Below are 25,034 nucleotides of genomic sequence, written 5' to 3' on the forward strand. Positions count from 1 at the left end.
TTACTCATCCATCAAGTTCCATCAGATGGTCAATTCTCCATGCATTTTTCCATTAGATGGAAAATATTCCCTCAGTTTCTGTCAGATGGCAAAAATACCATCAGTTTTCCATCAGATGGCAAAAATACCATCAGTTTTCCATCAGCTGGCAAAAATACCATCAATTATCCATCAGATGGAAAATATGCCATCAATTTTCCATCATCATGAAAAAAAATTCCATCAAACATTTTCCATTAACCATTTTCCGGTATTGATGGAAAGTTGATGGAAAGTTGTTCCAATACTCCATCAACATGATGGAATTTTACTGGCATTTTTTCCATCACAAAATTCCATCATGTTTGATGGAAAATCTAGGGAAGGGAGATTAGACAATGAAACCAACCTTTGCATTTCATCTAAATCACCTTCAGAAGCTGCAGTTAGTAGCTTAAATATCCTTATTTCATATTCTTCATTAAACACAACAAGATCCTGAAAAAGGAAAAAAAGACAATATATATAAATATAAGATCAAACTACATTCACTCTCCTCCTCCGAATCGTTTTTGAAAATTGATATTTATTTCTTAATTTCAAATAATGATGTTATCAAAAGGACAATCACTAAAGTCTCCTTTTAATCTCCAATAAAATCTATAGGTCTTTTTTTATGTGAAGGAAATTAATACTAAGAAATAAGAAATCTTTCAGGATCTTTTTTATGGTATAACTTACTATTATCCATTAAAAAATATCAACCTCAAGTATAAGTTCATGCAAAAAGATTATAATTAACTGTTGATACAGAGATATGTCTCGCCTGTCAGCATAAAACTCAGAAAAAGACAATCTGCTGGACAGCAACATTGCTAATTAATTCAAAGTAGCTGGACTAACTAATGGGTATGGCCTCGAAATGGTTGACAAACTGAGAAGTACAAACAGCAATGTAACTCTATAGAAAATATTGTCTATTGTAAGAAGTTCCTGTCAAACTAACTTAATCATAAAACTTTACATTGAAAATTGTTAATTGATTGATAGTCACTGGACCATGTCCTAGGGGACAGGGCCTTTAATTGTTATCAAACTGATATGTACTGATAGTAATGCAACTTTAGAGAAAATATCATTGATCTATTGCAAGTAGTTCATTCATATCAAACTAACTTAAGCAGAAAACTTAACATTCAAAATGGCTAATTAATTCAAAGTCACTGGACCATGGCCTAGGGGGTGGGGCCTCAAAATTAACGTCAAACTGATATGTACTGATAGTTATGCAACTTCATACAAAATATCATTGATCTACTAGAAGTACTTCCTATCAAACTAACTTAAGCAGCCGTAGCTGGAAAAGCAATCCCTGTCTCACTTTCTGTTTCTGCGACTTTCGTCGCAGGTAAGACAAAATTACTTGTTGGAACATTAAGAAACAAATGTGTAGTATATCATATGCATATTTGTCACACTCTTAAACTTTGAATATGGTTGAGTTTATTTGAATGATGCAAATACTGTATGAGTTCATCATTTTTACCTTTTTCAATAATGGTATTATTTCATTACAATGTCCCATTTGAATTTTTTTTATGTGTGTGTTTGTTTAATCACTTTGTAATTATTTGTTTTTTTATGAGGGCCTTAGGGAAGATTAGTTTTACAGCTAACTGTGTTAACCTATTTAAATAAAAAAATAATATTATCATTTATGCTGTCCCTCAATCCGGCAAAGAATATAACAGTGGCAAAACAAATGATGCAAGAAAAATAGAAAAGAAACTCTTCTTATGAAAAAGTTGACAAAATCAAAGTAAAACAAAGCTGGTAAAGAAACTGATTGAAAGTTATTTGGAAACATATTTAAAGAAAGTATTTGCTAAACTGTATTATTAGAAATATATATGCAAAAACATGATGTTTTATGTTCATTATTTATCAAGATAATTGCATTAGATAGAAGCTTGTAATATTGAAATTTTAAAAAATATTAATCTTTGCTGCATATTGAAAAAAAAAAAAAATTATGTACAAATGTATATACAAAATCTAAAGCTATTTCAAGTCGCCAATTTTCTGAGTTGCATATAATCCTTAAATAGCATGTTACAATTTCCAAAAATATATCTATTTTTAGCATCTAAGTTTTTGTATACACTTGACACATGAACTTTCAATGTAATTTTAAGAATAGATCATCATAATTTTTATATTTAGACCTAGAGTCTTCTGAATGTATAAATTTAATGTTTACATATAGGGATAAGGTCAGTTTGAATTTGCTAAGTAACTTAATTTCAAAAGTTAATCAAAGCGCGAAAGCGCTGTAAAGGCAGTTAATTACAGGTTGTGTGTATTTTTAGTCTAGTTATATCATTATCTTGCATAGTACATTGTACTTATCAGAGGTGGCTTTCAGTATTTAAGATTTAGAGTTCTCTAATGATATTGAACAAGTTTTATGAATGTCATATTCTGAGCACTATATGAAGGCGATTGTTCTCACTTGTTTATGAACTAGTGCATTATGTCCAGTTTGTACCTTTTTTATCTATGTTTATAGTCAAATACTGTTTAAAATAGTTTGGCATTTTCTTTTAAGTAATAAGTAAATGTTATCAACTGTATTTTATTCAACTTTGCAAATGTGGTTTGTTACTGGTAAGTACAATGTATGGATGATAGTTGTTTCATTGGCAATCATAACACATCTCCTTATTTATATAATGATCTATATTCAACGACCTCAGGTACAAAAAAAATGTATGTAACTAAACTATGATGGGAAACCTTTGACTTCTTTCTTTAATATAAACTTTTGATTTGGTACCATAGAACTATGTAGAATAAATGTACATTGCAACATGTCAACTCTTTCAATGACAATACTTTTTTTAGAAACTATAACTCCAAGCAAAATTATATTTCCAAGTATAAAGTAATTTATGAATGAAACAAAAGTGCACACGCTGAAATGTCTCGCCTTCTTTACTAATCATTGATATTATGTTGATAGTCCTAAATATAAAGCTTTATTACAACTGTCACATAAACTTAACATTAACCAAGTAAACTAAACATTGACCAATGAACCAAGAAAATGAGGTCAAGGTCAGATGAACCATGCTAAGCAGGCATGTACAGCTAACAATTCTTCCATACAACAAATATAGTTGACCTATTGCTTATAGTTTAAGAAAAACAGACCAAAACACAAAAACTTAAAACTGAGCAATGAACCTTGAAAATGAGGTCAAGGTAAAAAAAAACCTGCGTGACTGACATATAGATCATAAAATATTTCCATACACCAAATATAGTTGAACTATTGCATATAGTATAAGAAAAAAAGACAAAACTCAAAAACTTAACTTTGACCACTGAACCGTGAAAATGAGGTCAAGGTCAGATGACATCTGCCAGCTAGACATGTACACCTTACAATCATTCCATACACCAAATATAGTAGACCTATTGCATACAGTATAAGAAAAACAGACCAAAACACAAAAACTTAACTATAACCACTGAACCATGAAAATGAGGTCAAGATCAGATGACTCCTGCCAGTTGGACATGTACACCTTACAGTCCTTCCATACACCGAATATACTAGACCTATTGCTTATAGTATCTGAGATATGGACTTGACCACCAAAACTTAACCTTGTTCACTGATCCATGAAATGAGGTCAAGGTCAAGTGAAAACTGTCTGACGGGCATGAGGACCTTGCAAGGTATGCACATACCAAATATAGTTATCCTATTACTTATAATAAGAGAGAATTCAACATTACAAAAAATCTTAACTTTTTTTTCAAGTAGTCACTGAACCATGACAATGAGGTCAAGGACATTGGACATGTGACTGACGGAAACTTCGTAACATGAGGCATCCATATACAAAGTATGAAGCATCCAGACCTTCCACCTTCTAAAATATAAAGCTTTTAAGAAGTTAGCTAACGCCACCGCCGGATCACTATCCCTATGTCGAGCTTTCTGCGACAAAAGTCGCAGGCTCGACAAAAAGGAGTTCTTACTTAAGTAATAAACTGATTCGCTGAGCGCAGCTGGATACACCCACAGAGGTCCAACCCTGAACAGTTGGAGCAAAAATGGACACAATATTCAAGCTTGATACAGGTCTGAATTTGGATTGTAATTAAATATTTGACATATTATAGTTTCTGAATAAATGTAGTCAAAGAACTTGAAATCGGTTATATGAATTGAATTTATTTTCAATTAAAGATTTCTTGCTGTTGTGCAATACACTGTGCTGTTGCGCAATACTTAATAAATCTGTTGCCAGACTATAAACAAATAAAGTTCAATTTCTTCTCAATGTCATATTTGAAATTTATGAAAATCAATAGGGAGATTACATCAATAGCTATAAATAATTCACCAAAGTTTCATGCGAACTGCTTAAAGCATTTTTGAGTTGTTGTCCAAAAACTGGAAAATCCCCCCCTTTTTAATGAATAAAACCCCATAACTCAGAAATGTAAAATCTAAAATTTATAAAATTCTAAAGGGAGCTTACGGATTGATAATTTAGTCTTAGATGCAAAATTTTTTATCAGTTGTTTGTGGCTTTGAACTAGCTGTCAGTAAATGCGAGTACTCTCAGATCTGTACTTAGTGTCTTTTTGTTGTTTGGATGTACAACTACCCGGCCACGTCCACTTGTATTTGTATTTATCCATCTGATGAGTTAAGCCTCTTTCAACTGATTTTTATAGTTCGCTCTTATATTGTACTGTTACACCACTGTCCCAGGTTAGGGGGTGGGTTGGGATCCCGCGAACATGTTTAACCCCGCCACATTCTTTATGTACATGTATGTGCCTGTCCCAAGTCAGGAGCCTGTAATTCAGTGGTTGTCGTTTGTTTATTTTTTGTACATAAATTAGGCCGTTAGTTTTCTTGTTTGAATTGTTTTACATTGTCATTTCGGGGCCTTTTATAGCTCACTGTGCGGTATGTGCTTTGCTCATTGTTGAAGGCCGTACTGTGACCTATAGCTGTTAATTTCTGTGTCATTTGGTCTCTTGTGGAGAGTTGTCTCATTGGCAATCATACCGCATCTTCTTTTTTATATTTACATCAACAGATATAAACAATTCACCAAAGTCAAGGTGAGACAACAAAACTTAGTTGTAAGATCTCTGAAATTTTTTACACGGTACAAGTTTTTCTAATTGTTGGAGATTGTATGGTGACACTAACACCTGTAACTGCTTAACCCATTTCTTATGCACTTCGGTTCGATAAACTCACTGAATATCATACGATTACCACATCTCCTTATTTTTATATGCATGCATGTAATTGTAAATAATATTTATATATATATATCAGAACAAACTTCATTGCGTCACTTTTATTTATGCATCCTTTGGCACAATACAAGTTCTAAAATTACACAACATAAAACAACTAAATGTTATTTCAGATGAAAGTTTTGTTTCAGTTCCATTCATAGGATTTATTAGAATTTTGTATGTTTTGCCAAGTCCAATAATTAGCTCTATGTGCACGTGTTAATTGGAGACTTTTCTATCCCTAAAAGAGTTTTGGAACTAATTCTGTTTCTTTTTTTGAAAAAAGTGAGCAAACAAATCTTGCACATTTAAACCTTTGTCTGCCATCACACTGTCACCTGGATCACATAATTGAACTATTCTACTTCTTTCAACTATTTCACAGTCACTGGTACAACCAACATATGCATTAGAGACATAGTTGACTAAACCACCAGGTGTCGAACATACAAGTATTTTCAGTGTTTCTGTTTTTATATGATGAAAAGGTTGCCTGAGCTCTAGGAGCTTTAGGTTTTATCACGGGATATTCTGTGCTGTCAATAATAATCCAAGTTGTAGGAAACTTTAATTCTAAGTTGGATGGCGAAAAATACCTGACTAAACCACTAAATGGCCAAGTGTTAGCCTCACGCCACTGTTTAGACATAAAAACAATCCATGTTTACACAATATTCTTAACACTAGTTTCAATCTAGAATCTAGACAGTTCAAAGTTGGTTGTATAATGCATCAATTTCATCAAAGTCATAAAAAAACTGATTTTCAAATGACACCCTATCAATTTGAAAATATATGTATCTCAAACAGTGTGCTGTTGGACCAAGTGTGGTCAAAACAAATAAAAATTTAGTATACAACTCTAAACCGGTATAAAAATGCATGGCTGTGTCACGTGTCTTCATTTCAAAATTCTCTGCTGAAAATATAGGCATTGATAGTGTTTGCGTAATTCCATCTGTGAAGCTCAACATTAGCTCGGCAGTTGGTGGTGGACAGTCATAAATCCTGTCTGCAGTATGAATTACTTCTTCAGGAAAACCGACTTTACAATCAAAACTTTCCTCTAGATTTCTACTACAATATTCATCAAGTTTAGTTCTTTTGTTTTCACAGGAAACTGCCCTGATTTTTCTTTTTGCGGACGATTCAGTCTCTTGCTTGGTCCAGGAAAATAGGCTGGGATTGGCAGTAAACTTAAGTCTCTGTATGGTGGGTTTGTGCCCTGAAAAAGGTTATAAAACATTAGTTTTTTGATAATTAAATGAACTTCCATTAGCAATGCATACTTTGTACAGAAGCGAGTTAACTCGTACCATTGTAAACTCGTACCACGTAAACTCGTACCACTGGGAAGTCGTACCACTGCAAACTCGTACCATTAAAAATATATTCAAAAATACGAAAGTTTTATGATTTTTTTTTTGGTAAACTAAATAAAAAAAGTTGAATTACTTGAATTCTATACTAGATTTTAATGAAAACTTAGACAAAAATACGAATGTTTTATGATTATTTTTTTTTTAAGCTTTATACAAAAAAATAAAATATCTTTGAAATTTATACCAGATTTTAATGAAAACTTGGACAAAAATACAAATGTAATTTCTTAATTACCATGCTAATAAATATATTAAATTCCTTTGATTGTGTGATTATTGGTTGATTATTAACTACATTGTAATCAACTTGTTTTTTTTTATCTTTAACTAATCAACTTGTGTAATCATCATAATAAGCATGGTCATATTCTGCTGAAATGTGCTGAATATTGTATAAAAATAAATTTCATACTTTCTAACTGTTGGTCATAAACAATTTTAAACCTTTAAAACACAATCAATAAATTCTTTGATTAAATAAAATTCCTTTTAGAAACAATAGAAAAATACCCAAATCTATTCAATGTTACTGATTTGGAATGATTAAAAATTAAATCAAATAGTTGTCAGTAAAAGTTTAAAAAAGAGTCTTTTCAAGGGAGACAACAAAGCCAATCTGCCACGGTTTTCTCTATCCAATTAGACAAAGAAAATTAGCTACAAATTGCTTATTGTAATTTCAAATTATATACATTTTACAGACTTAAGAGGTATTGAGTGAAATTAAAGTATATATTCATCATTAAACACCATTTGAATGCATTTAAATAAGTTGGTACGAGTTTACAATGGTATGAATTTACCGTGGTACGAGTTAGCAGTGGTATGAGTTTGCATTGGAACGAGTTTTTGTTTAGTGGTACGAGTTACAATGGTACGAGATAACTATAATTCCTTTGTACTCGTAACCTGGCAAAATATGAACTAGATTTATTCATTACAATCTGGATAAAACTATGTTAGCCTGATTCAATGTACATCAAAATGTATGTTATGTAAATCCAAAGGACAAACAATGAGAGACGTATGCAACAAACATACATTGTTTGTACCTAAATAACTATAATAGATGAGAGCATGTCATTGTTTTGTTCCTGTTAACATTGTCATTGATATTTTTCAAGAAAGTCTATGAGGCATAGCTTATGCATTCCTGTCATTACTACATAAGCATAATTACTGCTAAAATAATTCTCAGTATGATATACCTCTTGTAAGAAATCATTATAATTGTAGCAAGCACCAAAAAATCTCAAACAGATCACATTGAATCGTAATCCAAAAAATTATGACGTCTTGAATTAACCACCCCCTTTTATTCTAAAACGATAATTACGGTTGTAAACTGACTTTGGTTTATACGCATGGCGATTACATATATAACTATATATTTTAAAAAGAAAATAGAGTTTTACCATGAATAGTTTCCTGCACGTAGTCTTTTTCAGTAAAATGTGCCTTGCAAACAACAGCTGATTGAGATGGACTCCACGATTTCATCGTGTTCTCGTCCAATCTGCGTATGGGCCATGGCGTTGATCCAACTTTTCCTTCTTTTTAAGTCATTTGGAAATGCATGTCCTCCTCTTAAATGACATCCAGGTACACAACAACAAGTACTTGGCATCGTTAATTAAAAATGCAACTGTAATAGTTGCACAGTGCAGAAACCGGAAGTTGAAGTACAGGATCGGCTACCACGGCGCCACCTATTCAGGAACGATAATTTGCTACTTTATATAACTGCGAAATAACAATAACGTTAGACGGGTTCACGTGCATAAACAGAAATGCGCTTTAAATTGTATAATATAATTCATGTTCAGTCGACCTTTAATTATTATATCAACGACTGAAATGATTTATAAACATATCGATTGCAGATAACACTCGAAATTAACCCGAGCTCTTTCCACACGGAATTCAAATAATTCTAGTTTGTCAATCGGTTGACTGCTTATAATGTAAAATACAAATATATCAAAAGTTTTTAAAACTAACAAAACACAATGATCGTTTCTCTATTTCCCAATGTAAATGAAATGAGACAAAAAACATTTTATACCACAATAAGAAGAGGAGAGAATCAACATTTTCCGGATCTACTTGGAGCTAAATGACCCCCCACGTAGATAAGTTGGATATCGCGGAAAGAAATATTAACACGGCAACTAGAAAGGCATTAAAGCACTGCCTTTAAAAAAATAAATGGAAGTTGGTACTCCAGGAATTTATTCGCATAGTAACATTTAAAACCAATTTTACACAAAGCTCCTATAGACTGCTGTACTCATTTGCTATTTTAGCATTATATGAAAATTTTGTGTTTATTTCAATTCATTTCTGTTGTAACTTTTTATCCAAATGTTTTCTTGTTAATTTATAATTAATACCATCCTTGTTTAAATGGGACAAACATTGAGATGATCAAGTTTTCAGTGTTTGCTGGGAAGGTAATATTTTGTCACTTAAGATTTCCCCTGATCAATAACATCATGGAAAATCAGCACCAAAAACAGAAACTCAGAAAATATTGGTTAACACAGGCACTTGGCCTTTACCCTGTTGACATAGGTTGCCATGTTGTAAAGCATATGATTTCCTGCAAATTTGTATTCTGATAACCAAAAACAGACTCTGACCTCTTTTACCTGACATATAATATCACACTTTTATATTTTGTGATGATAAGCAAAGTTAGATATAATTTTTGACTAGTGTTTAACATAGTCTAGTGTTATATATAGCAAGTATTAAAGACAACCTAGCTAGTTAATTGTTATTTAAGGCAGAAGAAACAATAATATACATGTACCATATTTTGAAATATTCTCCAACTTTACTTGGATCTATAAATGTAATTAACTATGTCAAAATTAAAACAACAAATTTTAGGATTCTTTTAAAACATCAAAATATTTTAATTGTTCATAACATTAATCAGTGATATAATGATCTATAATGATATATGAGATCAACTAATAAATTTTGCTCCTGCTGTATGGGTAATTCAGCAATTTCTTTTTGTGTATTTCATGTGTATTCATTAGACAGTGATATTGTTGTCTTTTTTCAAAACGACCTCTACCGTTTTTTATTGGGAAAAATGCATATTTTTTAATGAAATTGGGAAATTTGTATATTTTATTCTACACACATCTCCGATTTTTTGCTGACCTTTGCTGTCTTTTTTGTACTGTTTTTTCATGTATATTTTGGTTGTCAGACATTTTCAACCTGAAAGGTACTTTTCGGAGAGGGAAAAGAAACAGAAGCAATGATGGTACTTAATGCATTGAAACCCACATGTGTTACAAACACCATGATGATTCTGATCAGAAAACCGGATCTCAAAAGTGCTTTCTAATATCAAAATAATAACATGAATACGATATTTACAAACACTACTACCAATGCCATCACTGTTTGGGGAAAATGTAAAACTTTTTGGGAGGAATTTTAAGCCATTTTTTTTAGTAATTGGGAATTTTCTCTAGGGGAAAAAGCCGAATTTCGGCTGTAATTTGTGGCAAACAATATCACTGTTAGAAGAATACTTATTATAAAATTGTGGTGTTATAGTCTACTAACTTAAATATTGTTCAATGCATGATGGTTTTGAAGTGCATTTTATAAATTTGATTTCCTATTCATATACATTAGTGCTTATTCAATCATCAAATTAAGCTTAAAAGGAAATCATGCTTCCTCAAATTTCTTTAGATTTGGACATGCATAAGTGACTTCTATTTATGATGATCACACCTTAGTGAATGTTTTTTCTTTATGATAAAAAAATGTCACTATTGTTTGATCAGTTTGGACTTTGGAATCATTTAAATTCATGAGGTGTTTATTAAATTTCTGATTATATTATTGTTAACTTAATTGAGACATGAAGTAAATGAGCTTTCAATTATGGTAACCAGCCTGAAATAATTTTGTTGATGGGTTTAGTTTAACCTACATTAAACACTGACCCACAAAGCATAAATATGTTTCTATTTAAAATATATTTTTACTAGGAAGTACTCCTGTATTGCTTGGTAAAACAAATTAGTACTCAATTATTAACTCTTTGCTGAGTTGACATCTCTAACTAATAGTTTAACAAAAGGTTAGAGCCCAGAAAGGTTTTTTGAACACATGCACAGGAAAGGCTATGATTAACTAAGTTTTTACCATGACTTTTAGTGTATTAATTTCCTCTTTATGTTGCACACTTTCAGGTAGTGGCCAATAGCGGTAATCAAATTTCATCAAAGAAACTGAAAAGGGTTTTAAAGTTTCAGAGTGGAAATGATTTGTGACAGACAGCCACATGCATAGAAAACTTTTGACACCGTTGAACATCATCTTTTGTGGTTTAGATTACAGCGCGTTGGTGTCCGTGGACAGTTTATAGCTGCGATTCAATCATTGTATAATGACTGAAATGTACCCTTCGTACCCCTTGGTTCAGTGTAGATGCAGGTGTGAAGCAGGGCTGTATCCTATCACCCACTTTGTTTTCGGTTCACATCAATACATTGGCAGATTGTATAAACTCTCTAGAATGTGGAGTACATATTGATGATTTCTGTCTCAGTTTATTGCTTTACGAGGACGATATACCGGTAGCGCTAATAGCTCCAGATAAAGAAAGTTTACAACGTATGTTAAATGTAGTACCCAAATGGTGTGCTGAATGAAAGTTATCTGTAAATATAGGTAAAATGAAAATTGTCCATTTCCGTCCACAGTCATTTTTACGTTCAAATTTTTCGTTCCGATGTTCTGGAAAAAGTATAGACTATATTGATTCATATAAATATCTTAGTGTGTGGATGGACGAACATTTAACTTTTGTAAAAAATGCAAAAGAATTGGCCAAAGCAGCGAGCCTCGCTTTGGGTGCTTTAATTACAAAAACTCAATCCATGGGAGGGATGACTTATAAAGTGTATAATAAACTGTATACGTCCGTTGTTGAACCAATTTTACTTTGTGGTAGTGGAATCTGGGGCACAAAATCGTTCAGTGCCATATCAGCGGTACAAAACCGAGCATGTAAATTTTTCTTATCGGTGGGGAAGCGCACATAGAACATCGCTTCACGTGGTGATATGGGATGGACTTCACCAATAACTAAACAACAAATAAATAATTGTAGACTTTTGTGCAAGTTGATCCCTTCTGACCAAAATAGAATTACTTACAAACGTTTTAAATGGACATCTAGAAGAAGAAAAGGTTGGACATTTGAAGTGCATAAGATTGTTGATCGGATCAGACTAATGGATTCGACGTATGACTTAACACTATCGACTAAATCAGTTATGGATATAATAAGTGAAAGACTATCTGAACTGGACAACACAGAATGGTATGAAGACCTTTTTGATGACCGTCGTAATGTAAAATATGGAAACAAATTACGCACATACAGATGTTATTAACAATGTGTGAAAACAGAACCTTATGTATATCTAAAAATTTCTAAACAGGAAAGGCGTGTTATGGCTCTGTTTCACACCGGAGCTCTACCGCTAGCGCACGAAACTGGCAGATACCCCAGGCCGCCTGCACCCGTAGAAGACAGACTTTGTTTATTTTGTGAAAGTTTTAGTGTAGAGACTGAAAAACATTTTCTTCTGGAATGCACGCTATATGAAGATATTCGATATATAGATATAAGAAGATGTGGTATGACTGAGTGCCAATGAGACAACTTTCCATCCAAGTCAAAATTTAAAAAAGTAAACCATTATAGGTCAAAGTATGGTCTTCAACGCGGAGCCTTGGCTCACACCAAACAGCAAGCTATAAAGGGCCCCAAAAATTACTAGTGTAAAACCATTCAAACGGGAAAACCAACGGTCTAATCTATATAAAAAACGAGAAACAAGAAACACTTATGAACCACATCAACAAACGACAACTATTGAACATCAGATTCCTGACTTAGGACACCTTCTTCATGAATGTTCAAAAATTTATTCAAGATTTTCACAGCCTTGATATAGATAATAAATTTATTGAAATTATGAACTGTTATGATATACAATATTTCCTATGCAAATTTTCATATAAATTTTTCTGGCGTAGAAAATTGTTTTACAGCTGTTTATGAAATTTTTATAAGCCTGAGATTTTTATTTGTTTAATTTTATCAGAAAAAGTAAGAATTAGACAATTTTAAATGTATATACAATAATTTGAATATATTGATTAGTAATTTTTAATGGTTAATTTTTGTGACTTGTATGTTTTTACCTGATATATTTGAAATTTTTATAGAATTTGAAGTTTTATAGTGTCTCATTAGTCGTTTTTATGGCTGGATATTGATTGTTTTAAGTGTATATAATTATAAAATGTTGCTTATATTTATGTCAATCAATATGTGACACTTTAATAAACTATTTACTTACTTACTTACATAGACAGGCAATAATAACAACTTACCTTTACTATCTCATGTGTATACAGTAAATACAAACAAAGTAGGAACACACCTAAAATGTAAATGGGATATATATACAATCTATACTCTCATAACACATGAATTCTCTTAAGTAGTTTTATATATATAAAGAATGTTTTTAGAAGAATTTGAATATTTCTTCTTGAAAACTACATCCGGTTAAGACTTTTAGACACATTAAATTACTGTATATATGGTTTTTTTTTTTAAGTCATTTTTTTTGTGATTTGATAACAAAATTGGCAGGCTGAATTTTTAGTGTATATTATTTTCGCTCTGTGGGAAAATAGATGAGAAAAAAATCATTGTAGTGTATGATAATTAAGTTTCGAACAACATAAAGTTAACTTAATTGACTGAAAGAGAATCAATAACAAATAAATATGAGTGCTATAAACTAAAATACATATAGAATGAATTTCATAACAGCATGAACATGGACACCTGGTAATTAAATGTTATGTGTGTATCACTGGCTGTTGACAACAAAGACTTCAAGCAATTAGAGTATGTCAGGGGCCTCTCAATGGGGATATACATAATTACTATCTATACACATGCCCATTCATAAAATAAAAGTTTTTGCATGAAAGTTTATAGGAATTTGTTTTGAATATATTTATATACTCACAACAAAAAGTTTCTTTTGATAAAATGAGAAATCAGAGAAAAAAAAAACGTTATGTTTTTTCTTGCACAAACTTTCTGTGGCTCCTTAAAAAAATAAGAAAACATTTATTCATACGAGTTGATGTAGAGTAACCTACGATCAACTTTTATACTAAGATTATATTTGTTGGTAATAAGAAGCCCAGACCTTCATTAAAAAGTCATTTTAGTCCTCTGGGCTGCATAATTTATAGCACAGAACAAATTTGAATTACCGTCGAAGACTCCAACGATCAGATTTTCGTGAAACATTTAAATATCATTTAACAAAAATAACTCGTGGAAATATCAAGAAGCATATGAATCTGGTCTTGTGTGCAAAATTTACGCTATTGGAGTCAGAGTAGCTTTTGTGGAAACACTGATATTTATTTTAATTTTTGTTATACCTGAACACGTATAACAAAAGTTACAGGACCTATATTATTTTACTACAAATCAAGCAGGTAATTTTAAATAATTTGGTCTTACTCAACTATTGTATTTGTTATTTGAGGACGCATATTTGAGACAATTCTGGATAAACTTTATAATTTTATTCATGCTGATTTCAAAAGCCTCTTGCATAGGCACCCCTCCCTTATCTTAACTGAATCAGAAATGGTCGATCCCTTACAATTTGAAAATGTACTCACTTCTTTTTCGGTTTCTGTGTTTCAATATACATCCATGAATTTAAGGATATGTTCACAATACTGAATACTAAATCATGTGCACAATACTAAACTGGTCAACTGTAACATGAGATAATGTACAGGTTATTATGTCAACATAACATTAACAGTGTAATAATAACCTTTAAAATGGGTGCACTTGTTTAATTATTCTAGTATAAAAGGTATTGTGAACATATTTAATTCATCGATAGGTAGTACTGAAACACAATTAAAAAAATTAAGTACAATTCTAAATTAAATCGCTGTGATCCGTCCATTCGTTTTTCAAATCAACAGAACAGCTGCATTTAACAGGTCGGGATCATTTCCCGATACGGACATGTATTATTCAGCATACTAATATGCCCCTGTCAATGCATGTATTAGTGTTTGTTTACAAATAAAGCATTTTTTTTTTATTTTGGCGATTGACCAATCCACTGAATGATTTGCAATGCATGATGGACTACATGTCTATAACTGACACACTACTTAATTTTTTCACTTATTGCTAGAAAAGAATCTTTCTTATTTTCTTTCTCTTGGTTACTTGGTGATATCAACTCTGAATATACTCATTCTTTCAAAAGAATCTTTTTGTTTTGAGTATATAAATATATTCAAAACAAATTCCTATAAACTTTCATGCAAAAAAAATTATTTTATGAATGGACATGTGTAAAATAGTAAGTATGTATATCCCCAGAGAGGCCCCTGACATACACTAATTGCGTGAAGTCTTTGTTGTCGACAGCCAGTGACCGACACAATATCATTTAAATATCAGGTGTCCATGTCCACACTGTAATGAAATTCATTCAAATTCAAATTTCGGAGAACATTCAAGAAAAGTAAATACCCATTGTGGCATGTTAAAACAAGAGGCTTCTAAGATCCTGAATTGCACACCAGAAATTTTTTGTGTAGACCTTGCATCAATGTTTATTTTGAAGTTTAATGTATATCAATGCATGTTTAAACATGCCTTTCTATCATAGATTTGGCAAAAAACTAAAAAAATTGGTAAAAAAAATTATTTTCAAGGACAATAAATAAGATTAACTCCTATAAGAAATCAATTGACATTTTCGGTCAAGTTGACTTATCACTAGGTCTTATTTTTCTAAAAATTCCAGTTTTTTCCCCCTTTTTGGACCCTTATTCCTAAACAGTTGGGCTATAATCCCCTAAATCAATGAATCCCAACCTTCCTTTTGAAGTATGGAACCTTGTGGTACAATTTCATAGAGATCCATACACTTACACACAAGTTGTTGTCCTGAAACAAGAAAAATGCTTGTTTTTGGCCATTAATTCCAAAACAGTTAAGACAACGTCATAAAATTAAACAAGGCAAAAAATTTGCAGTCGTATAAAAATATGCTAAAAATTATCTTTAAAGGGCAATAACTCCTATAAGGAATCAAATGACAATTTTGGTCATGTTCAACTTATTTGTAGCTCTTACTTTGCTGTTTGAAGTTTCTCTATATCTATCAAAGTTTCTATGAAAAACTAAAATTTTAGTGAAAATTATCTTTCAAGGGCAATAACTCCTATAAGGGATCAATTGATAATTTCCGTCACTCGATTTATTTGTAGGTCTTACTTTGCTGAACATTTTGCTGCTTAAAGTTTCTGTCGATCTATCATAGTTTTGAAATAATCTAAAAAAATTAGTAAAAATTATCTTTCAAAGGCAATTACTATTGGTAGCTCTTCCTTTGCTGAACATTTTTGCTGTTTAAAGTTTCTGTCTACATATCTTCCAACACTCCTGTTTTGAGCGGGAGTATCCCACACAAATGATGAAATTCTGGAACCCTCTGGCTTGCTGGTACGCTCCCGCATTAGGATATTTTAACCCAGATAACCCACGTTTGTATTTCTCGGTGATCTTTCATTACTTACAATAGAAATAAATAAACAATCTGAGATCATTTGACAACTTTGGTCAATAGTTTCTATGTACGATTTATAAGTAATCGAAAATCCATTTCTGCTATGTCAACTCCAACAAGATAGATGTCTTTGTCTGGACCAAACAGCAGTGTAAAAAAGAAGAAATATAACTGCAAATTTCAAGCAGATTGGATGAAGATTTTCAATTTCCACGACCAAGTTCACTCGGCAATGAATCTTCATTTTGCACATTATATTCAATCAACTTTTCGGTTGTTCTGGTGGTCTGTTTAAAAGCATGCTTAGTGTGCAACTCACAACAAAATCAAAATATGAAATGTTATGAGTATTGTCCTAACTCAGAGGTATTGAAAAAGGCAAAAAAACTTGTATAAATTTAAACAATGAATTGAAGAAATAAAGTATAATTTTTAACTCTCACTGGTGTTTTGTAGACAAATAAGCGTACAGGTCATATATTTAGCTTGAAAATGTCCTTCGCACAAAATCTCGTCCTCAGCTATCATAGCTGAGGGGGAGATCTCCCTCATTGAAGGTTTCAGAGGTTGGCAGGTACGTGTCTATTTATCAATGTTTCTGGAAAAAAACTAAAAATTTTTTAATAAAAATAGTTTTTCAAGGGCAATAACTCCTGTAAGGGATCAATTGACAAATTCTGTTCTATGACTTATTGGAAGATGTTACTTTGCTGAACATTTTTGCAGTTTCAAAGGGGTAAGTTCACGAAGGGTTAAAATTGGCCCTTAGAATTTGATGTTTTCTTTAATAAAGCCAAAATACTACAAATTTCACATAGAAATAGTTGTGATATAAATATAACTATTAATACAAAAATAACTTCTTTTTTGGCACAACATATTAAAATGACGAAGAAATGGCACCTCAAGTATGCATTATTTGTGGTGTAATGTCAGTTTTGGTCTAACTTTCAATAATTCTTAACAGTTCTTAACATAATTTACTTTTGATTTTGCCCTTTAATCAGGAACTTTCCATTTTGAATTTTCCTCGGAGTTCTGTATTTTTGTGATTTACTTTTTACTTTATCCAGAAAGTTTTTGTGTCGAGGGATTCAATATCATTTTTGGCAACATTTTGGATCTTAGGTGGTGTCTCAAGCTCAAGCTTTTAGGTCTGAAAAATGCACAAAATCATTGTTTTTTGACAATATGCCAAATATGTGCTGACTCTGAAGCCTGGAATATAATCTAGTGAAGAGATTTGTTTAACCTAGTAGTAAGGCTTTTTGAAATAGATCCATGGTTTAAGATCTAAACTACAGCCATTTTGATATTTTATGATAAAGTTGAATTTCAAGGCCATATTTGGCTTAAAGTGAACCTTTTCCTTTCTCTCTTTAACTATGATAACAACCAAAAAAATCCAGGGTGATGTTCGGCTTAGTCTTTTTTTATAATGTAATATGTAATATGCTGGCATATTATGAAAGCTCACGCCTTAATTGATAGACATAGAAATGAAGAAAAAACGTATGATAACCAAAACAAAATTTTCTTTTTGATTTCTGAAATCTTGAAGAGAAAAAAATGTCTGCCCCCAACACCATTTTTTTTTAAACTCCCCCCCCCCCCCCCCCTTTTTTCCCTCAAGACATGGTCATAATCTCAATTCAAATTTCCCAATGGAGTTTGCAACCATAATAACACATTAAAATACATCATAAAAGTCTTAAAATAGAAAATGACATACATAATCATAGCTAAAATTAATTTACCTTAATCAGCATTTTTAAAATTATCAAAATAGTAACTTCTAACTAGAGGCTCTCAAGAGCCTGTGTGGCTCACCTGATTCTACTTTGGTTTTGGAAATCATGTAAAAATAGATTAAAATCAAAACTGATACCCTAATAATGATTGAGGCCAAATTTGGATTAATATTGACCCGTAATTTAATAAAAAATCTTGAGGGTATGTATTTCCCTAAGGGTCTTATGTTAAACTACGTCCCCTGCTGGTTGCCATCTTGAATGATGGTTCGGCTACAAAGTAACAACACTTAGTCAGCACCTCATTAGGAACATTCATGCCATGTTTGGTTTCATTCTATTCAGTGGTTCACTAGAAGAAAACATTTGTACGTATTTCCCATAGGGTCCTATGTTAAACTTACTCCCCCTGCTGGCAGCCATCTTGGATGACAAATCAGCTACAAAGTAACAACACTTGGTCAGCACCTCTAAAAAAACATTCATACCATGTTTGGTTTCATTCCATTAAGCGGTTTTCTAGAAGAAGACATTTGTATATATTTCCCATAGGGTCCTTTGTTAAACTAAGCCTCCGGCTGGCAGCCATATTGGTTGATGGATTTGCTACAAAGTAACAACACTTGGTCAGCACCTCATAAGGAACATTCATGCCATGTTTGGTTTCATTCCATTCAGTGGTTCTTCAAAAGAAGACTTTTGTTAGTATTTCACATAGGGTCCTTGTTAAACTAAGTTCCCCTCTGGTAACCATCTTGGATGATTGCTTGGCTACAAAGTAACAACACTTGGTTATCACCTCATAAGGAACATTCATGCCAGGCTTGGTTTCATTCCATTCAGTGGTTCTCTAAAAGAAGACATTTGTATGTATTGTCCTTAGGGTCCTATGTTAAAAGAAGTCACCCACTGGCAGCCATCTCGGATGTGGATCGCCTACAAAGTTACAACACTTGGTCAGCATCTCATAAGGAACATACATGCCATTTTTTATTTCATTCCATTCAGTGGTTCTCTAAAAGAAGACATTTGTATGTATTTCCCATAGGGTCCTATGATAAACTAAGTCCCTCTCTGGTGGCCATGTTGGAAGATGAATCGGCTTCAAAGTAACAACACTTGTTCAGCACCTAATAAGGAACATTCATGCCATGTTTAGTTTCATTCCAATCAGTGGTTTTCTAAAAGAAGACATTTGCATGTATTTCCCATAGGGTCCTATGTGAAACTTAGTCCCTCTAGATCTCTGGCGGCCATCTTGGATGACTGATCTGCTTCAAAGTAACAACTCTTGGTCAACACCTCATAAGGAACATTCGTGTCATATTTGGTTTCATTCCATCCAGTGGTTCTCTAAAAGAAGACATTTGTATGTATTGTCCATAGGGTCCTATGTTTAACTAAGTCCCCCGCTGGCGGCCATCTTGGAAGATGAATCAGCTTCAAAGTAACAACACTTAGTCAGCACCTCATAAGGAACATTCATGCCATGTTTAGTTTCATTCCATTCAGTGGTTCTCTAAAATAAGATATTTGTATGTATTGTCCGTAGGGTCCTATGTTAAACTAAGTCCCTGCTGGCGGCCATCTTGGAAGATGGATCGGCTTCTTAGTAACAACACTTGGTCAGCACCTCATAGGGAACATTCATGCCATGTTTTATTACATTCCATGCAGTGGTTTTCTAAAAGAAGACATTTGCATGTATTTCCCCTATGGTCCTATGTTAAACTAAGTCCCTCTCTGGCGGCCATCTTGGATGACTGATCGGCTTCAAAGTAACAACACTTAGTAAACACCTCATAAGGAATATTCATGCCATGTTTGGTTTCATTCCATTCAATTGTTCTTCAATAGAAGACTTTTGTATGTATTTCAAATAGGGTCCTTTGTTAAACATAGTTCCCTGCTGGCGTCCATCTTATAAGATGGATCGGCTTCAAAGTAACAACACTTGGTCAGCACCTCATAGGGAACATTCATGCCATGTTTTATTTCATTCCATTAAGTGGTTTTCTAAAAGAAGACATTTGCATGTATTTCCCATAGGGTCCTATGTTAAACTAAGTCCCTCTCTGGCGGCCATCTTGGATGACTGATCCGCTTCAAAGTAACAACACTTGGTCAACACCTCATAAGGAACATTCATGTCATGTTTGGTTTCATTCCATTCAGTGGTTCTCTAAAAGAAGACATTTGTATGTATTGTCCATAGGGTCCTATGTTAAACTAAGTCCCCCACTGGCGGCCATCTTGGAAGATGGAGGATTCAAAGTAACAACACTTTGTCAGCACCTCATAAGGAACATTCATGCCATGTTTGGATTCATTCCATTCAGTGGTTCTCTAAAAGAAGACATTTGTATGTATTGTCCATAGGGTCCTATGTTAAACTAAGTCCCCCGTTGGCGGCCATCTTCGATGATGGATTGGCTACAAAGTAACAACACTTGTTCAGCACCTCATAAGGAACATTCATGCCATGTTTGGATTCATTCCATTCAGTGGTTCTCTAAAAGAAGACATTTGTATGTATTGTCCATAGGGTCCTATGTTAAACTAAGTCCCCCGCTGCAGCAATCTTGGATGATGGATCGGCTACAAAGTAAAAACACTTGGTCAGCACCTCATAAGGAATATTCATGTCATGTTTGGTTTCATTCCATTCAATGGTTCTTCAAAAGAAGACTTTTGTATGTATTTCACATAGGCTCCTTTGTTAAACTAAGTTCCCTGCTGGCGGCCAGCTTGGAAGATGAATCGGCTTCAAAGTAACAACACTTGGTCAGCCCCTCATAGGGAACATTCATGCCATGTTTAGTTTCATTCCATTAAGTGGTTTTCTAAAAGAAGACATTTGTATGTATTGTCTGTAGGGTCCTATGTTAAACTCAGTCCCCCGCTGCAGCAATCATGGATGATGGATCGGCTACAAAGTAAAAACATTTGGTCAGCATCTCATAAGGAACATTCATGCCATTTTGGTTTCATTCCATTCAGTGGTTCTCTAGAAGAAGTTAACTAGATACGCCCGCAGAGGTCCAACCCTGAACAGTTGGGGCAAAAATGGACACAATATTTAAGCTTGATTCAGGTCTGAATTTGGATTGTAATTAAATATTTGACATATTATAGGTTTCTGAATAAATGTAGTCAAAGAACTTGAAATTGGTTATATGAATAGAATTTATATTCAATTAAAGATTTCTTGCTGTTGTGCAATAGTCCCCAATACTTAGTAAATCTGTTGTCAGACTATAAACAAATAAAGTTCAATTAATTCTCAATGTCATATTAGAAATTTATGGAAATAAAAAGGGAGCTTACATCAAAAGATATAAACAATTCACCAAAGTTTCATGAGAATTGGTGACAGTATATTTGATTTATTGTCAGAAAACTGGAAAATCACCCCTTTTTTAATGAATAAAACCCCATAACTCAGAAATGTAAAATGTAAAATTTATAAAATTCTAAAGGGAGCTTACATCAATACATACAAACAATTCACCAAAGTTTCATACAAATTGCTGAAAGAATTTTTGAGTTTTTGTCTGAAAACTGGAAAATCCCCCCTTTTTTTATGAATAAAACCCTGTAACTCAGAAATGTAAAATTTAAAATTTTTAGAAATCGAAAGGGAGCTCATGTCAATTGATATAAACAATTCATCACAATTTCTTGCAAGTTGGTGAAAGCATTCTTGACTTATTGTCGGAAAACTGGAAAATCCCCCTTTTTTTAATGAATAAAACCCCATAACTCGGAAACGTAAAATCTAAATTTTATAAAAAAAACGAAAGGGAGCTCACGTCAATAGATATAAACAATTCACCAAAGTTTTATGCAATTTGGTTAAAGCATTTTTAAGTTAATGTCCGACATGTTGACGCAGACAGACGGATGGACAGACGGACGAACGGACAGAAGGACAACGGTATACCATAATACGTCCCGTAAACGGGCGTATAAAAATGTAAAAAGTTAACGACCACGACGGATGACGACAACGGAAAACGGATGACGGACGCCAAGTGATGAGAAAAGCTCTTTTGGCTCTTTGGGCCAGGTGAGCTAAAAATGAATTGACAGCTAATCAACTGAAGACAATACAACATTTCTTAATAGATAATTTAAAAGCAGTGTAAAGGAGGTAATTCAAAGTTGTGTTTGAATTACCTCCCTTACACTGTAATTTGTACTAAAGTAATTGTCCATTAGCCAGGACACCCTTGTTTTTTCTCACTTTTTGGCCCCTAATTCCTAAACGGTTTGAGCCATAACCCCCCAAAGCCAATCCTAACCATCCCTTTGTGGTATTAAAACTTGTGGTATAATTTCAGAGAGATCCATACACAACTGTTCCACAAGTTATTGTCAAGAAACTAGAAAAATGCTTATTTGGGCCCCTTTTTGGCCACTTATTCCTAAACTGTTGGTACCATAACCCCCCAAAATCAATCCCAACCTTCCTTTTGTGGTTATAAACCTTATGTTTAAATTTCATAGATTTCTATTTACTAATACTAAAGTTATTGTCCGGAAACCAAATGTCTTCTTCTGAAGACGACGACGATGTGATACCAATATACTACCGCAAAAGCAGGCGTATAAAAACAGGTGTAATCATGATTAGTTTTTGATAACTTTCAGATTACATTTAAATGATTACTTGCTGATTACAAATTTTATATATGAAAACCATTTTGTATATACAAGCATGAATAAATACAATTATCAAACTATTGTTTATTTAATTGATCATTGTTCAATATGATTGATTATTTTAACGATTTTAATAATTTCAGGTTAAGTATAAAAATGCTTAAGGGCATGTAGAGTGTGAATGTGTAACTTATTTTGAAAACAATTTATCTCATGAATTTACCTTTCACAAAAGTTTCATTTTGAAATTGTGTCCATGTGAAATAAGATGTCAGCTCTGAAATATTTAGTTTCCCTGAGGGAGCAGAAAATTCTGGGACTGTCAAGGCATAGTGCAGATATTGATCTCTATCATGACTGACTTAAATGTGCCCATTCAAATTATAATGGAATTTGGAACCATTTTTTCACAAATTTTATAAAAACAAGTTCCAAATTTTATTATATGTGTTTTCTTGATATATACGTATACAAATTTTCATACAATCATATAATAAAAATAAACTGCAAATAAATTTATTGATTATTGCAATTAAAACAATTCATTTTTATAACCCAAGCTCATCTATTGTTTTGTACTAAATTTGAAGTAGTCATCAACACCTGTAAAAAAATGAATAAATGTCAATTATGTCTCCACAGACAACAAGGCTACTTGATCATTGATTAGTCACTATTTGTTTATTTCTTGTTTTAATGGAAAGTATGTTCGAGGATAAGATTTTGATAAAAACAATGTTATTTCTTTAACAGTGAAAGCACAGAGACTTTTACATTCGATGTAAATCTGTTAAATAAATTATACCTTCAAACTATACAAATATTACACTGCTCCTGTTCCAAGCTCTTAATAGCATGTTTATATCAAAGATATTAAAAACACAATTTTCACTCAAATTAGCATTTTTTTATGTGAGGATAAAATGTAAGTTAATATTCTTCAATATCACAGTATACAAGGTAATGTAATCTATTACATTTGAATTTAGGTGTAATTGATTACATAAGATTAGTGAAAGTAATTGTTATTTAATCAAATACTTTTTAAAGTAATCAACCCCATCCCTGATGAAGAAATGAAATAAGAGTTGAATACAGTGCTTCGCTGAGCCGACTGGATAAGCCCGCAGAGGTCCAACCCTGAACAGTTGGGGCAAAAATGGACACAATATTCAAGCTTGATACAGGTCTGAATTTGGATTGTAATAAAATATTTGACATATTATAGGTTTCTGAATAAATGTAGTCAAAGAACTAAGAATTGGTTATATGAATTGAATTTATATTCAATTAAAGATTTCTTGCTGTTGTGCAATACATTGTGCTGTTGCGCAATGCTTAGTAAAACTGTTGTCAGACTATAAACAAATAAAATCTTATAACTCGGACACCTAAATTCGAAAATTTATAAAAATCAATAGAGAGCTTACAAATATAGATATAAACAATTTACTAAAGTTTCATTAAAAATGCTGAAAGCATTTTTGAGTTATTGTCTGAAAACTGGAAAAAACCCCTTTTTGTAATGAATAAAACCCAATAAATCGGAAACGTATAGTCTAAAATTTATAAAAATCAAAAGGGAGCTCATATCAATAGAAATAAACAATTCATCAAAGTTTCTTGCAAATTGGTGAAATTGTTTTTGAGTTATTGTCAGAAAACAGGAAAATCCCTCCTTTTTTAATGAATAAAACCCCAAAACTCGGAAACGGTAAATCCGAAATTTATAAAAAATTAAAGGGAGCTCACGTCAATAGATATAAACAATTCACAAAAGTTTCATGCAAATTGGTGAAATTGTTTTTGAGTTATTGTCTGAAAACTGGAAAATCCCCCCTTTTTTAATGAATAAAACCCCAAAACTAGGAAACGGTAAATCCGAAATTTATAAAAAAACAAAAGGGAGCTCACGTCAATAGATATAAACAATTCAACAAAGTTTCATGCATATTGGTTAAAGTGTTTTTGAATTAATGTACAACATGTTGACGATGGACGGACGGACGGACAGTCAACGGTTTACCATAATACGTCCCATAAACGGGCGTATAAAAAGTACATCATGTGAGTAATATTCTATAAAAGTTTCATAAAATTCTTTCATGTGGTTCAGGGACAGTTGCTGATACAAAAGAGGAATTGAGGGACAAATGGAGTGACCCATCCTTCACTTTAAACCACCCACTGCAGAAAGCAGGGGGTACAAAATTACCACTAATGCCCCC

General features: G+C 32.6%; 1 protein-coding gene and 1 long non-coding RNA gene across 2 annotated transcripts in view; both read right to left on the minus strand.

The window, feature by feature from the left end:
• LOC127736920 (uncharacterized) overlaps window positions 1-25,034 on the minus strand; it is a 94,027-nt gene that overhangs the window by 47,957 nt on the left and 21,036 nt on the right. Inside the window, exons 10-11 of the mRNA XM_052247486.1 lie at window positions 13,146-13,195; window positions 389-477 (exon numbers count right to left, since the gene is read on the minus strand). Of these exons, the coding sequence (XP_052103446.1) occupies window positions 389-477; window positions 13,146-13,195 (139 nt within the window). The remainder of the gene's footprint in view (window positions 1-388; window positions 478-13,145; window positions 13,196-25,034) is intronic.
• On the minus strand, window positions 5,361-8,897 carry LOC127738057 (uncharacterized). The gene is made up of 2 exons (XR_007999925.1): window positions 8,114-8,897; window positions 5,361-6,541 (listed from the first exon to the last, which is right to left on the minus strand). It is a non-coding gene; the product is annotated as an uncharacterized LOC127738057 (long non-coding RNA).

This window comes from Mytilus californianus, unplaced genomic scaffold (genome assembly GCF_021869535.1).
Source record: "Mytilus californianus isolate M0D057914Y unplaced genomic scaffold, xbMytCali1.0.p SCAF_4, whole genome shotgun sequence".
NCBI classification, from domain to species: Eukaryota; Metazoa; Mollusca; class Bivalvia; order Mytilida; family Mytilidae; genus Mytilus; species Mytilus californianus.